This window comes from Lepidochelys olivacea, assembly GCF_965140295.1.
Source record: "Lepidochelys olivacea isolate rLepOli2 genome assembly, chromosome: 2".
NCBI lineage: Eukaryota > Metazoa > Chordata > Testudines > Cheloniidae > Lepidochelys > Lepidochelys olivacea.
The window spans coordinates 237,033,379-237,050,019 of NC_140412.1; the positions used below are offsets into that span (position 1 = coordinate 237,033,379).

Sequence of the window (16,641 nt, forward strand, 5' to 3'; positions counted from 1 at the left end):
TGGGCTTTTCCTAGTGCTCCACATTTTTGTTCATTTTTTCCAGATTTTCATGTGATCACAGCGGTCACTCAGATACAATTTTTGAAAATGTATAACAATTTTTATTAGAGTTAAACTACTTTTATCATTTTAGGTTATCATTTCTGGTTTAGACTCCTGATGTGTTTTGCAATAAAATACAATGGGCTTGTCTCTACTCTAACTTCTGTGTAAGTCAACCATAAGTCCACTGCAGCCAACTGAATTGCCCCAGTGTAAAACCAGCATCATAACGAGAGTAGAATCAGTAGAGTAGAATGTATCTGTATTAGGCCCAGTAGATCTGTTTAAATGAAACTATGATTCAAATTTAATCTCAATTTAGTAAAATGAATTAGTTGTATGAAAATCTCATTGTCTAAAGTGAATTATCTGTACCCTGAGGTTGAAAAATACCATTGTTCTCTTAAAGGTAAAATGTTGAGATAATAGTCCATTCATTACATTAGGAGCAGTTTGCATTTCAGATAAGAAGCTGAAACAATAAATGGAATCATTACCCTATTACAGTTTAAATTAATATTATTCCTTCTGGCTCCTCAATATACCAGTGACCTTTACAAGCCTTTATTTATCACACATAACAAAAAACGTATACAGCTAATTTTCCAGGCGCCAACAATGATGATCATTTCTCATTATAACTATTTGTGCCACATTCTTAATTAAAAAGGTGTTATGATGTAGACAGAATAGATTTTACTTCTCCAGAGTAAAATAAATGTTTCTGGGAGCTATTAGAATATATCCACACTGCAGTTAGACACCCTAGCTGGCCCATGCCAGCTGACTCGGGCTTTTGGGAATCAGACTAAATGGCTGTTTAATTGCGGTGTATTCATTTGAGCCTGGGCCAGAGCCCAGGCTCTAGGACCCTGCAAGGTGGGAGGGTCCCAGAGTTAGGGGCTGCAGCCCGAGTGTGGATGTCCCTGCAGCCAGAGCCCTGTGAGCCCAAGTCAGCTGGCATGAGCCATCCACAGGTTTTTAATTTCAGTGCAGACATACCCTTAGAGAACAAAATGTATTCTTTCCTTCCTTACCCACTTGAGTGTTGTTAGCACTCTGGTTCATGGTCAAAACGCACTTCAGGTAGAACAGCAGTACTTCAATGGATTACCACTGCAGTGGAATATACTTTCAGTAGTTAGCAATGTGAATAAGCCATTGTGGGGCAGATTCTGTCCCCAAGTACAATATCCATGTATGGGCCAGGAAACTCAGAGGTTTCCCTCTGAATTCTTTTGTTGTGGGGCAGGGAAGACTAGGGGCCCAGCCTAAAACCCGGCAAGTCTTGAAGATATATTGTGACGCAATGCCATCCGTGCAGCGATCCTGTACTCTCATGTTCTCCCTTGGCTTTGCCCAGCTCCCTGTTAACAGGGCACCAATACAGCTTCACGGCTACAGGCCCCCCAGCAGTGCCTACCCTGGGGTCATCCCGGTGTGAAAGAAGCACCACTGCTGTCTTTATTAACTTTCCTGGGGTGTGGATGCTGAGTGCAAAGGGGATGGTGCTCATCTCCTGCCTCAGCCACTCCCGGTATACTCCTGGTTCCCCACACCCACAGAGTCCTCCATGGATTTAAAGGAAAGGGGACACTGATGTAGAGGTGCCTGGCTCTCCCTTTCCATGTGAAGAGACAATGATCCACGGTTCTTTGCACAGAACCAAGGAAATGATCTGGCCTTGACATAGCTTTTGGACTAATCTTCCAGGGATTCACATTGTGCATGCGAGTGTTTAGACTGGGTGTGCAGGACCTCGACGGGTATTAATACTTACTACCCTTCAGTACAGAGAGTCCATATAAAAGCTTTGTGCTTTTCATGAAGCAATTTCAAGATGTCCAGAGAGCTTTTATTTTCTATTTTGTTTCATATTTACCAAACAGTGTAGCTCAGATGCCAATATCTAACGCTGAAATCCGAGCAGGCCAGGGGATGACAGTTCTGTTTTGTGACGACTGTTGATGTTTACAAATTTGGTTTCATTCTGCATTGGAATGAAAACAAAACCTTTTGAATGTTTTCATGAAACGGAAGTATGTGAAAAATGTCCGTTTTTTGGGAACAAAAAGGGCCAGTTTTTTATTTTAGGGGTCTCTCTCATGCCCTGGAACTTGGAAATCTTCCCATCAAAATCTTTGTCAAAACTGATCTGTCTCGGCAAAGTTTTGGTTTTGACAAAACCGCACCTTTGATGAAAATACGTTTTGTTAAAAATATTCTGACCAGCTCTATCTGTAATACTTTCCATTAAATATGGCGTGTGTTGCTCTGGTCATATCCACATTGGTGAAAAGACTGGAGAATGAGATAAGATAAATGCCTGATAATATTTCTTATGCTTTTACAGTTCTGGAAGTAACCATTTTTTTTCATGCAGGGTTGCTCACTTCTTACTTTTAAGAACATTAACAAGTGTAAATTCTGCTCTTTTCTTGTCTCCAAGAATCACCCTTTTAATAGACTTTTAATGGGCCTCCTGGCATTAGCAGTATCCCATTCAGTGAAGGACATGTTTATGTGTTACTTGCTTTTCAGTAGCATACATGAATAAGTCTTTAGAGGTGTTTGGTTCATATAAAAGAGGAATGTACATAACAAAAATAAAGACATTAGGCCTGATTCTCATTCTCATGATTTCTACCTGCCAACCAATGTTCAGTTTCTTACGAATGCCTGTAAGGTGCAGGTTACAACTACAGGGAGCCCTGGCTTTAGTATGTGATAAAGGAACAGAAAGCCACTGTTCAGTGAGGTGAAATAAATTAGATCCCTGTTAGCTATATTTTCTTATATTTAATTATATATTTAAGCTATATTTAATTATACTAGATTAAGTGACAGATAATTAGAGAGACTGGAAGATGAGCTTGTAGTTGAATCTACAGATAAATGCTCCCAACTAGGACACTAAAAAATCTGAGCACTTAAACAGTGGCTAGAAGTAAGCCTATGTTCTAGTCACGGGTATTTTTAGTAGAAGTCATGGACACCTCACAGGCAGTAAACAAAAATTCACAGACCATGACCTGTCCATGACTTATACTATACCCCTGACTAAATCTTGGGAGTCCTGCGGGTGTTCGTAGGGGGGCCGTGGGTGCTTGCGGGCTGGTGTCCCGGGGGGGCACCGTGGGTGCTGGGAGGGTGGCAGCCTGGGCCGCAAGTGTGCTGGGGGGGGTGGCCCAGGGGGTGCCGCAGGTGTGCGGGGGGGAAGTCCAGGGGGCACCATGGGTGCTCGGGTGGGAAAAGCCTGGGGCCCCCCGCTGGTGCTGGGGGCGGGAGTTGGTGGGGCTGGCAGGCTCCCTACCCAGCTTCTTGGGAGCAGCGACATGTCCCTCCCTAAGCTCTTAGCTCCACTCACTGCCAGCTCCGCAGTTCCCCTTCACCGGGAACCATGGCCAGTGGGAGCTGTGGGGGTGTTGCCTGTGGGCAGAGGCAGCGCACGGAGCGAGGAGCTGAAAGGGAGACATGTTGCCACTTCTGGGGAGCCCCCCAAAGTAAGCACCACCCAGAGCCCTCACCCCCTCCTACACCCTAACCTCCAGCCCTGAGCTCCTCACCCAAACTCCTCCTGCTGCTGCTGGGGACGGGGCGGAGGCGGTGGCCTGCAACTGCCCCAGCAGCAGCCAGTGCAATTGGCCCAGGGGCAGCCACACCGGCCGCTGCAGAAGTCACTGAGGCCATGGAAAGTCACAGAATCTGTGACTTCTGTGTCCTCCGAGACAAACTCACAGCCGTAGCTATAAGGAATTAAATAGACACGTTTCCATACAGGACAGGGAAAAGGACAAAGGGCACAGAGAAATACTTGATCACTGGCTCCCAGCATCTTTCTTTGAAACAGCCAGCATTAGCTCGTGTCAGAGAAATTGTTCCATACTAGATAGACCATTGATCTGTTCCAACATGACAATTTCTATGTGATCTATGTTTATGGGCATTGTTGAAGGTGGGTTTAACAGATCTACATTTCTTCCAAGTATGGTCCTGGAAATGTCCAAAACACTTCCTTTCTTTTTTAAGTGTTAAAAGTAGCTGAAAGTGTTTTTTCATTGTCAGATAAATATCTCTTTTGTTATGTTTTTGTGATGTACACTCATCCTGTGAATAAATGAACGAGTGTCTCTTGCTTTTTTTTTTTTACAGTTGCCACCAAATCAGAGGACTTTCATCCCCTACAGCGACCCCCAAGGAGACCGCGGAAACCCAAAACTTTAAATAATCCTGAAGACTCCACATACTATACTCTAATACATGTGAGCTTGACTAACTTTTGTGGGCAAAACCTGCCAGATTTATCTTGTCCAGCCAATGTTTTACAATGGGCAGACGACACTCCCTTCCAGTAAAAATTGATGGGCTACAATATTCAAATCCATAGCCAGATTTCAAACAAGATTCACACTTACTCTTTTTGTCTATTGTTGTATGCAGTGTTCTAGCCATGTTGGTCCCAGGATGTTAGAGAGACAGGGTGGGTGAAGTAATAAGACATTACCTTGACAGACAGACAAGGTGGGTGAAGTATTTATGTGACCTTTCTATCTAGGTATTTATAATGACAGCCATCACTGTAATTTATTTATAGATCTTGCCTGGAGAACAAATTTTAAAATATGCAGTGTTAGTATACTGCTCCCTTTACCAAATGTCAGATCACTATTTTGAAGGAACTGCATAAGACAGGCAACTCAGTAAACTAATGGATTTGACTGTCTCCATGTAAAGCCTTTGGTCCAAATTCAGATACCTGTGTCTGCTTTCCACTCTTGACTTTAATGCCATTCAACACAGAAAAAGGTAAGCAGAAAGACAGACATTTAAAAAAGCAGTTCAGAAGGTTCCTATAAAGAGATCAATTAAACACATTTGCTAGTGACATATGTATCTCACTGGTCTATTTTAACATCAGGTAAGAGTACAGTCGATTAAACTGGCTGTCGCAATTGGCCCCCTCTCAATGGAAATTATTACAAAGGAGCAGGATAAAAGAAGTTATCACTGAAACATTCATATTTTGAAATAGAGGTGGGCATTTGTTGAATAGGACCTGTTTCCTGGAAAACAAGTCTTGTGAGGTTTAGGACTTTTAAATGTAAAGCGTAACACACAATTCTGTATTTGGAGTTTTATGTGAAGAAATTAACATCTTAAAGTAAATGTGTCCTTGGTGCAAAGTGTATCCACAAAGCAGAAATCAAACAGGTGCAGAATCTTGGTACTTTATGAAAACTCATTTGTTATTTGTCTGACTTGGTATCAGCAAAAACTGGGCATCTCTGAACCTAGTTTTCAATAGTAGCTTTCAAAATATGAATTAACATTATTGTCAGTCAATTCTGTTTATTTTTCAAGAGTGAGTGAGCCTGTCTTGCTGACATTAGATGCAGTGGCAAAGTTTAAGGCCCAGCACCTGAGGGATGCAGATGAGTGTCTAGTTATCTGACAACAGGACAGGGAATCAGGAATTCCTTAGTTCTAAAACTCTTTGACCTTGATTACATCACTTAGACTGAATTTCCAAAAGAGTCCACTTTTTGTGTCTCCCTCTCTTTTTGGACTAGTCACCTAAACATGCAATTTACAGCAGCGCCAGGTGGCCACAACCCGAGATGAAGTCAATGGGAGCTGCAAATTCTCTCCTGTGATAATCAGTCTCTAGGGGTATGTCTACATTGCAATTAAAAACCCACAGCCGACCCATGCCAGCTGACTTGGGGCTTTGGCTAAGGGGTTGTTTAATAGCAGTCTCGATCTTTGGGCTTGGGATGGAGCCCATGCTCTAGGACCCTGCAAGCTGGGAAGGTCCCAGAGCTCAGGCTGCAGTTTGAGCCCGAACATCTACACCACAATTAAACAGCCCAAGTCAGCTGGCATGGGTGAGCCAAAGGTGTCTAATTGCAGTGTAGACACACTCTAGGTGTCTCAAACTGGGCATGCAAAAGCTAGAGCTGGTTGAAAAATTTCATCAAAAGACGTTTATCTTGGAAAATGTCATTTTGATTAAACCAAATTTTTTCACATAATCATTTTGATGACATTTAATTTTAAATAATTGGGGAAAAACATTTAGAAAATGTCAAAATGTCCCATTTAGACATGTTTGGAATGAAAAGTTTGTATTGTTTTGTTTTGAAACAAGTTTTCATTTCAGAATATACTTACTTGTTTTCTATATAAAATAAAAAGGGTTGAAATCTAAATGAAACATTCTGAATATATGAGAATAAAATCTTTCAACGGACCCAAACACTTTTTCTTCCATCATTTTGTTCTGTAAAAATTTTGAAATTTCGGCTTTTCCTCTCAACTTGGGACAAAAATAACTGAAATATTGAAAATGATTTCCAACCAGCTCTACCTACAATATTGGTGGATATCCTTGAAAATTTTGCTCTGACTCACTCTGCCTCACAGTCCCCACCTGCAAAAATGGGGATAACAACACGAACTGGTACATATCTCACACTATGTTCTCAGTATTAATTAACAAGCCCCATTCTGCCTTCACTTATCTCCATGCAACCCCACTGAAGTGCAGAGTGTTGCACAGGTGTAAATGAAGGCAGAATACGGCCTATTGATTTTTACAATGCTAGTAAGGGGGCAATAGCTATATTTATTTATAGTCATCCTATCACATTAAAAGGAAAGCTATCTTTCTGTACTTGTTTGTGAACTTAAGAATCTATGCTAGTGGTGGGCAACCTGCGGCACACGGGCCGCACACAGCCCGTCAAGGTAATCTGTTGGCGGGCTGCAAGACAGTTTGTTTACTCTGAGTCACAGGCACAGGCACGACCGCCCGCAGCTCCCAGGGGCCGTGGGTCGCCATTCCCGGCCAATGGGAGCTGCGGGAAGCGGCAGCCAGCACGTCCCTGCAGCCTGCGCCACTTCCCGCAGCTCCCATTGGCCGGGAACGGCGAACCGCGGCCACTGGGAGCTGCGGGCGGCTGTGCCTGTGGACAGTCAATGTAAACAAACTGCCTCATGGTCCGCTAGCGGATTACCCTGGTGGGCCGCAGGTTGCCCACCACTGATCTGTGCTATATCAGTTGCAGTACCCTAAATATGGTGTTTCTAGGAAAGGATCCTCATTTTCTTTTCACACTGGTTTTAAACCAGTGTAATTCGCTAGATTTCATGGAATTACTATTGATTTATATCAGTATAAGAAAGATCAAAATTAGGTCCATTCTAAACTTTAAAATGTATTACTTTTGAAAAGTCATGCTGTTCTAAATGCTGCGGCATAGCATTGCTTTCTCTGAAGAGAGAGAAATCTATTATAGATTAGAAATTATTCACATTCTCAAATAACTCTCACTCCTCTGCATCTTTGGTGAGTATGTATCCCAATGGTAACATATTTCAGCAGAGTATACTGCTTATAATATATGGGCCCAGTACAGTTTTTTCTGAAAAGCCAGTGACAAAACTCCCATTGAATTTAGACTCGGACTTCAAGGCCTGATGGGACAATCATGATCACCTAGTCTGACCTCCTGCACATTGCAGACCACAGAACCTCACCCACCCACTCCTTTAGTAGACCCATAACCTCTGGCTGAGTTACTGAAGTTCTCAAATCATGATTTAAAGACTTCAGGTTTCAAAGAATCCACCATTTACTCTAGTTAAAAACCTGGAAGTGACCCATCTCCAAGGTGCAGAGGAAGGCGAAAAATCCCCAGTGTCTCTGCCAATCTGAACTGGGGCAAAATTCCTTCCTGGCCCCAAATATGGTGGTCAGTTAGACCCTGATCATCTGGGCAACACCCACCAGCCAAACAGCTGGGAAAGAATTCTCTGTAGTAACTCAGAGCCCTCCCCATCTAGTGTCCCATCTCTGGACGTTGGGGATATTTGCTACTAGCAGCCACAAGGGCCACATGCCATTATAGGCAGTCACATCATACCATTCCCTCCATAAACTTATCAAGCTCTGTCTTGAAGTCATTTGGGATTTTTGTCCCAACTGCTTCCCTTGGAAGGCTGTTCCAAAACTTCACTCCTCTGATTGTTAGAAACCTTCATCTAATTTCAAACCTAAACTTCTTGATGGCCAGTTTATATCTCTTTGTTCTTGTGTTTACTTTGGCGCTTAGCTTAAATAACACCTCTCCCTCCCTGGTATTTATCCCTCTGATGTATTTATAGAGAGCAATCATATTTCCCCTCAGTAGGGTGACCAGATGTCCTGTTTTTATAGGGACAGTCCCATTTTGGGGGACTTTTTCTTATATAGGCGCCTATTACCCCCCACCCCCCGTCCCGTTTTTTCACAGTTACTATCTGGTCATTCTACCCCTCAGCCTTCTTTTAGTTAGGCTAAACAAGCTAAACTCCTTGAGTCTCCTATCATGATATAGGTTTTCCTCCTAGCAGCTCTTCTCTGCATCTGTTCCATTTTAAATTCATCTTTCTTACACACGGGAGACCAGAACTGCACACAACAGTCAAGATGAGGTTTCACCAGTTCCTTGTATAATGGTAATAACACTTCTTTATCTCTACTGAAATACCTCACCTGATGCACCTTGGACTGCATTAGCCTTTTTCATGGCCTCATCACATTGGCGGCTCATAGTCATCTGTGATCAACCAATATACCCAGCTCTTTCTCTTCCTCTGTCCCTTCCAACAGATATGTCCCCAGTTTGCAGCAAAAATTCTTATTGTTAGTCCCTAAATTCATGAACTTGCACTATTAAATTTCATCCCATTTCTATTATTCCAGTTTTCAAGGTCATCCAGATCTTTTTGTATGATATTCTGGATCCCCTCTTGATTGGCAATACCTCCCAACTTTATGTCATCCGCAAATTTTACTGGCACACTCCGACTTTATGTGCCACTGACATTAATGAAAATGTTAAATAAGATTGGTCCCCGCAAGACCGATCCCTGAGGAACTCCATTAGTAACCTCCCTCCAGCCTGAGAGTTCACCTTTCCGTATGACCCGTTGTAGTCTCCTCTTTAACCAGTTCCTTATCCACCTTTCAGTTTTCATATTAAACCCCATCTTCTCCAGTTCAACTAACAATTTCCCATGTGGAACTGTATCAGATGCCTTACTTAAATCCAGGTTGATTAGATCTACTGCATTTCCTTTGTCTAAAAAAATCAATTATTTTCTCAAAGAAAGAGGTCAGGTTGGGCTGGCATGAGCTGCCTTTTGTAAAACCATGTTGTATTTTATCCCATTTCATGAGAATGGGTTTGGGCCTCCTCACAGTGAATAGCTAATACCCATATAAACTAGCATCGAATATATAAAAGTCTGCCTAAATTGGACAGCGTTCGTCAATTTTATTAAAGCAGATATAGGATTTGGAAGTTTGATTTTCCCCTCCTTCTTCTGATTACAGTTTCTTTTATTTGTGCACAGTATAGTTACCAGTACTAGCTGCAATCTCTTATACAGATAAACAAGCACAAAGATTATTAAAAACTGCTACAGCACATAATTTGTCAAGCAAAAAAAAAAGTATGTAGTTTTCTTCATAAGAATTATCTGAAAGTCTCGTATTTCACATGCCCATGTATAGGACCTTTGCGTAAAAATGCTCCTGTGTTTAAAAAAAGTGACACAAATTTTTAAAAATTGCTTGATGTTTTCTTAGAAATCAATCCAAGAAGAAAAACGGAAACCAAGAAAAAACAGGTAATTTTTTCTTCTGTATTTACTTATCCCACAGTAATTGTTATAATGCTCCAGAAACAGTGTTTAGCTGCCCTGTCAACAAAGTAAAATCAAGAGTTAAGAAAAGGATATAGTTATTTGATGATACACAGGAAAGTACCATTTACAAGTTAAAATTATGCCATTGTAAAGAACAAAATACATTATAGAATTTGGTCAAATGTTTTTACTCGTACATGAGTCTTTTGCAATGGCAATACAAGCATAATAATAAACGAAGACACAGTCTAGCACAAAGACAGTTCTAAATCAAAGAAATAATTGAGGGTGCTTAAAATTCCAGTTCAAAACAGGTGAGCAACCAATCACTTCATTAGCAAAAATCCAAAGAAGGATGGAGCTCCCCTTCTGAGAAACAACCACTTAGAAATATAAAAACCACAAACAGAAACAATTTATATAGTCATAAGAAGTAAGAAAACCAAAATGCCCACTGTCATTTCAATAGTAAAGCTTTTCTCACTGTGTAATTGAAATATTTTGGTGGATATCCACATGCATATATTTTCTTGGAGCTATATACACCTCTACCCCGCTATAACGCTGTCCTCGGGAGCCAAAAAATCTTATCGCATTATAGGTGAACTTGCTTTGATCCACTGGAGCGCGCAGCTCCGCCCCCGCGGAGTGCTGCTTTACCGCATTTTATCCGAATTCGTGTTATATCAGGTCGCTTTATATCGGGGTAGAGGTGTCTATGCAGATCTCTCTATGGTTCTGGCAAATATTCAGCACATAGCTTCTGGCAAAGATTAAACCCACAGCTTTGCCCCACATATGGACCTGTACTTATGCTTTTTGTGCTGCTTCCCTGTGACCGTCCACTCCTGAATATACTTCTTAGGCTACATCTATACTAGGAGCACTTCACCAGTATTGGAATACTGGTAAACTATACTGGCAAAGCAGTCCTAGGGTGGACACAGCTATACCAGCAAAGCTGTGCTTTTTACTGGTATAGTAAAACCACCCACTGTAAGGCAAGCAAACTATACCCGAAAATTCGAATGTTGCTGGTAGAACAGTGTGCCATCCCCTCGAGTTACCTAGTGGCCATGCCCCAGTGTTCCCAACAACAGCATCTACACTAAGGGCTTCTGCTGGTCAGACTCAGGGATCATATCTCTTCACACCCCAGACTGAAATACCGATGTCAGCAGAAGCCTATAGTGCAGACCTGGCCTTAGTTGTTCCTTTACTTGACATATAATAGCATGGGGGCAGTGGTCTATTCATAAAGCTCAGTGCTGTGTGATGCTGAATGCCCTCAGCTCCCATTGAAGGCAGTGGGAAAAGAGGACATAACACCTTGCATGAGACACTCAATACCCTGCATGATTGGAAACACCAATCCGCAGCTGAAGCTGCAGGATGCAAACTTCATATAGAATATATCTAAAACCAGGACATATATATTTGAGAGAATGTAGTAAAATGTAAATGTAGTAAATTGTATGTAGTACAATGTATTGAATTGAATGTAGTAAAAAGGTAAAGGATACTCCCCTTTAAGAGCTTGGCTGGAGGCTACAGCTTGCAGCCTAGGGATAATCAAGGAGGCCCTGTCCTCCTGGGGGCTGACCCATATAAACAGGAACAGGAAGTGGAGCAGGGGAAAGAGAGAGGGAATAGAAGCCAGGCAGGCTGCAGTGGGGTGGTAGTTACTCTCTGAGGCACTATGAGACCAGCCTAACCTGCCTCACAGACTTGGGCATGGACTATCAGCTTGGGAGCCTTGATCTACAGTCCTAATGAACTGTTTGTTGCAATGGTTCCTGTCCTGAAGTCTGATTAAAAAGGGGACATGGTATTGTGTTAATATGTGTTGGTTTCTTCTTGGCTGGGCAGTTAAATCTATTGCTGCTCCGCTTGGGGAAACTAAGGAGGGGCATACCTGCAGCATCACACTGAGCCACAAGCTAGCATGCAGGAACTGCAAACACCTTTACAATCAATAAAATGCAACCACATGCTTAAGCTCAGTCTTGCATTCAGCTATATTTCAGCCACTAGTTACACTGCACGTTAGATGACCCATTTGGTGTAGCAGTAAGTTTAGTTTTTGTATTTCGAGCTCTTCACTCAAGGACCCCATTATGCATTTCTGGTTTAATTTATGTCTGTGTCGCCACATGACACTGTCAACTCTAGATCACAGATCTGCTTGTAGTGCCAGTTGTATCTTGGAAAATTTCTAAATATAGGGTTTCTCCCAGTCAGCTCCTCTTCTGGTGAGTTATTTGACCAGTTCATGTCTGGACAAGAAATTTACTCATTGGACCTGAATTTCTTCTCACTTACACCAGTTTTATACCACTATTGCTACTGAATTCAAGGAGTTACTTCTGATTTACACTAGTATGAGAGAAGAATCCTGCCCAGTGTCTTTCAAGTCACCCTTAGGATTTTTTTTCCTAGTCATTTTAAACTGTGTGATTTTCAAATTGTGTGTTTCCTTAGGCACCCTGAAGCAATGCATGCGAAGAATGCTTGTGCTCATATATACGATCTCCAACAGTACACTGATATATACTATTTGTTATTATTATATATATTCCAGTAGTATCTGAGGCCTCTTTCAGTAACAGCATCCCATTCTGCTAGGTGCTGTAAGTTTCAGCATCTTATGGCATGCCTGTCTCCCTAGAGTTTCAGCAGCAGCATGCCAATCCAGGTGGTGGCATGCCCCTGCCTGCTTCAAAATATTGTAGTCCCTTCTCATCTTCTCTACAAGAAATTTCCATTTCTTAAACATTAACTTATTTAAAGAGAATTCTTGGGCTTGCTAGAGGATGGACTGACAGCTCTAGAAACTAAAGGCCTCTGAACACAGCATAGGAATAGCCTGGGAAGAAGTCGTGCATTTTTTCTATATCATCCCAATCACATGACACACTTTTGACCTGGAGAAATTACTCTCTAGGTCCGTTCAATCCTTTCTCTGTCTGCTGAGACTGGCAAGAAGAGTGCTGAATAACACGATCCTGGCCACTAGGATGTGTACTGAGGTTGGCAACTCATTTCATATACTGTATGTTACAAAACCTCTCCAGTGGGTAACAACTTTCAGATAAATAAATAGCTTGAGCAAGATATATAAATAGGGGACATGGAAAGAAAGTCCCTGTGTCACACTGCAGATCGCCTGAAAAATCCAATTCCCTAGCAGTTTTCTTCTTTCTCACCCATGATCTGAAAGAGTTAAATATACAGATGATTATCTTCTTGTTACTTATGGATCAATGTAATCCATTCATTTCTAAGCCCAAAGTCCTCCAGAGAGTGTCACAAATCTACTGATATCCCTAAATTCTAGAGCTTGAATTTGAATCTCTTGAACTAGCTGAACATGGCCTATTAAATCGTGTCCTAGAGTACATTTTTGTGGTCAAAGAATAAATCCCTAAAAACAGGTGATTATAATGGAAGTACTAACAGAATTTTAAATTATATCAGTAAGAATGACAGGTTTCAGAGTAACAGCCGTGTTAGTCTGTATTCACAAAAAGAAAAGGAGTACTTGTGGCACCTTAGAGACTAACCAATTTATTTGAGCATAAGCTTTCGTGAGCTACAGCTCACTTCATCGGATGCATACTGTGGAAAGTGTAGAAGATCTTATTATGTACACACAAAGCATGAAAAAATACCTCCTCCCACCCCACTCTCCTGCTGGTAATAGCTTATCTAAAGTGATCACTCTCCTTACAATGTGTATGATAATCAAGTTGGGCCATTTCCAGATTTGTGCTGGAAATGGCCCAACTTGATTATCATACACATTGTAAGGAGAGTGATCACTTTAGATAAGCTATTACCAGCAGGAGAGTGGGGTGGGAGGAGGTATTTTTTCATGCTTTGTGTGTACATAATAAGATCTTCTACACTTTCCACAGTATGCATCCGATGAAGTGAGCTGTAGCTCACGAAAGCTTATGCTCAAATAAATTGGTTAGTCTCTAAGGTGCCACAAGTACTCCTTTTCTTTTTATCAGTAAGAATGGCATTGCTGAAAACTGTCCAGTAACGTTAGATCTCTAAATCTCAGAACTGCCTTGAGATACCCAGGTGCACATTGATACATTTACAAAATCAGTCACAACTCATGCATGCACAGATATAAAAGCTGATTCTACAAAGTACTTGGCATGTGATTATATATTTGCTGGTAAATTCAACCGTAAATTATTAGTTCAAAATTATAAACATCTGAATTTTCGTTAGTTACATCTCCAGGACCAGATTTTTGTGCTTATATAATTTTCTACCACAGTCAACATATCAAAAGTCCTCAGATATTGGCTGATAAGGAAAATGAAAGTTGTGATTCATTACTTTATTTTCGCTGGGAAAATGTTGCAAAACAGAATTGGTGATTTACAACTTCTGTATATTTACAGTCTGGGCAAGGTGCTAGATTTAGAAGATTTCTATTACCAAGAAATTTCATCAAGTGAGTCCATATCAAATGATAGTAATTCCAGCACAAGAGAAAAGAGGCCACCAGTGGAGCTCAGAGATTCATCTTTAACTATTACTGAAGGGTAAGTAAAACCAAATAATAGTAGGAACAAAAGAAATGCTGTGTAACCTACTTTAAAAAGTTATGGATGCAAACTTATTTTTGTACATTTCATACTGAAGACAAAAGTATATGCATTCAAACTGTCTATAAATCAACTAACTATTTATTGTGGAATCTTGTAAAATAATAATTCTAGGAATTAGAAAAATGTATATATGCTTAGCTGAAAAATTCCTTTCTTCAAAATAAGGCCCCAAAAGAGTACAAAGAGTCTTCAGCCCTGTTTGCAATTTTGGGAGCAGAACTCTGGCGAGGCAATCTCAATCATACAGCCATTTTGCTGAAGAACCTGCCAATTTTGTTCTGACTCCACAGCTCCAGATAAGGTGGACAGACCTCCTTGCTGTACGTCTTTGAATCTCAAACTTTTTGTCAAACTAAAGCAAAATCTAAAAGTTAAATTTCTGTTTCAATTAGGATTGTGTGGCTCTATGCCAGACTTTTAGCCTAACTTTTGGAGCCGAGACACCTGGTTCTTGACTTCCTTTTTTTCCTATTGCACTGAAACAACACATGCCCCTACACTCAGCCTCTGCTTGACACCAGTATGATAAACAAGCAAGGGAAAATCCTGAAGGGAATACCTGGTTCATCAGCCTTCTACCTACACAGATTTTTCAGGTCATTAATTGCATGTGACCTTTTGCCTCTTCACTCAAAATGCTTTTGTGATATGCACCAGTAGGCTAGGAGCCTGATTGTGCTCTCACTTAAATCAATGAGATTTTTGCCACTGAACACAGTGGAAACCGGTGCAAGGGGTAAGAATGCATGCCTTATTAGGATGCTCTGCTCTGATGTTAATCTGCGGTAACTGTCTTGGAGTAACTGGAGTAACTCCAGATCTACTGTGTGTAACTGAGAGCAGAATTTACCCCCGTTCATGGTTTATTACTTAAGTATCAACTACAGTTCAACATTCAGTGGCCACTTCAGTCAGGCTTCTTGTGTGAGTAAGGCGAGTATGATTGAGTCCTAGAGAAAGTGAACGCTTTTACTTGTTTGTTGGCATTTGGAACTGTACACTGCACCCCTAAGTGTAGCTCATCAAACACGTCAATAGTTATTTCAAAATAATGTATACTTTCCAAACAATGGTTTTATGGTTAATCGCATTACATAGGAATGACCTTGGTCCAGTTAGCTAGGTCTGCTGTCTAAATGGAAGACCAGCTTTCAAAAATTAACCTTGCCACTTGAAAACCGTAAGCTGGGTTCTATACTGTGACCTTTGCAGTGTCCAGTCTGAAACAGTGGAACAGATCCTCAGCAGGTATAAAACAGGAGTAGCTCCATTTATGTCAATGGAGCTACCTGATTTACACCAGCTGACAATCTGATGCAATGTCTAACAGGCAGGAATTACCCCCAAAGCCTTGCCTGTTGTCCTGACATTTTTGCTATGTCCTTAATAATTCCTCCCTTTTTTGAAAAAACAGGTTTTCTTTGAGCATTCCTCTGTTCTGCTAACATGTATTTGCTCTGGGGTGCCAGATCTATTCCGCAGAGTAGGAAGAGACCTAGAAAAGGCAGCTGTTTTTTCTGAGGTTGAAGGTTAAGCAGTTGATTAGCAGTGTTTGCTGAAGTAAATGTTTTGACTTTAATTTCTAAAGCGCTTCTGCATTTAATCCCTAGGTCAAGGGTTGCAGAGAGCCCCCTGGACGAGAGCAAAACTGAAGATAATCCCTATGACTACAGAAGACTGCTACGGAAAACCTCTCAGCGCCGGCGCCTTATCCAGCAGTTGTAGCTGCTGCTGCCATTTGGATTTTATTAGCATAATCTTTTTTTATGATTTTGTACCGTATGCTTCTTTTTTTGTATTGTTATCTCTAATATTTCAGGTTTACAGTGACTATGAATTATTGTAGTTTACAGCCCAACACTGTTTTAAAGGGACACTGTCAAGTTAAAAATTGTATATTGAAAAAGAATCTTGCTGAGGTTACTTATTAATATACTTTAGATTACTAAAATTGAAATAATTTTTGAAAACAAATGTACTTACTGTGTATTGTTTTCCTTTTTAAATTTCTCTCATACAAAATAGACTAGTCAGTTTCTGTTTTGTTTATAATCATTTCCTAGTCAATTGAGTTTTCAGGTTCCCATGCACTCGCACAATACTAACACAAAACTTTTTTTTTAAATAAATTACTTCACTGGATTTTTTTAAGAATTCCAAAGAAGAACTTCTTTTGGTTTTAGATCTACAATACCTACATTTGGGGCCAAATCTGCATGTCAAAAGTGTCCCTTTAATACAAACAAATGTAAATTGTTGTTTGGTAGTATATTAT

At 40.9% G+C, this 16,641-nt stretch overlaps 1 protein-coding gene across 2 annotated transcripts in view; it reads left to right on the forward strand.

Moving 5' to 3' along the window:
* Nucleotides 1-16,244, forward strand: part of LOC311516646 (myosin-IIIa-like) — a 61,972-nt gene extending 45,728 nt beyond the window's left edge. For both annotated transcript variants that reach the window (XM_084620945.1, XM_084620944.1), the window contains 4 exons: nt 4,195-4,304; nt 9,677-9,717; nt 14,157-14,300; nt 15,977-16,244. In XM_084620945.1, coding sequence (XP_084477071.1) covers nt 4,195-4,304; nt 9,677-9,717; nt 14,157-14,300; nt 15,977-16,091 — 410 coding nt within the window. In that variant the 3' untranslated portion in view covers nt 16,092-16,244. The remainder of the gene's footprint in view (nt 1-4,194; nt 4,305-9,676; nt 9,718-14,156; nt 14,301-15,976) is intronic.
* Nucleotides 16,245-16,641: the final 397 nt, after the last annotated feature.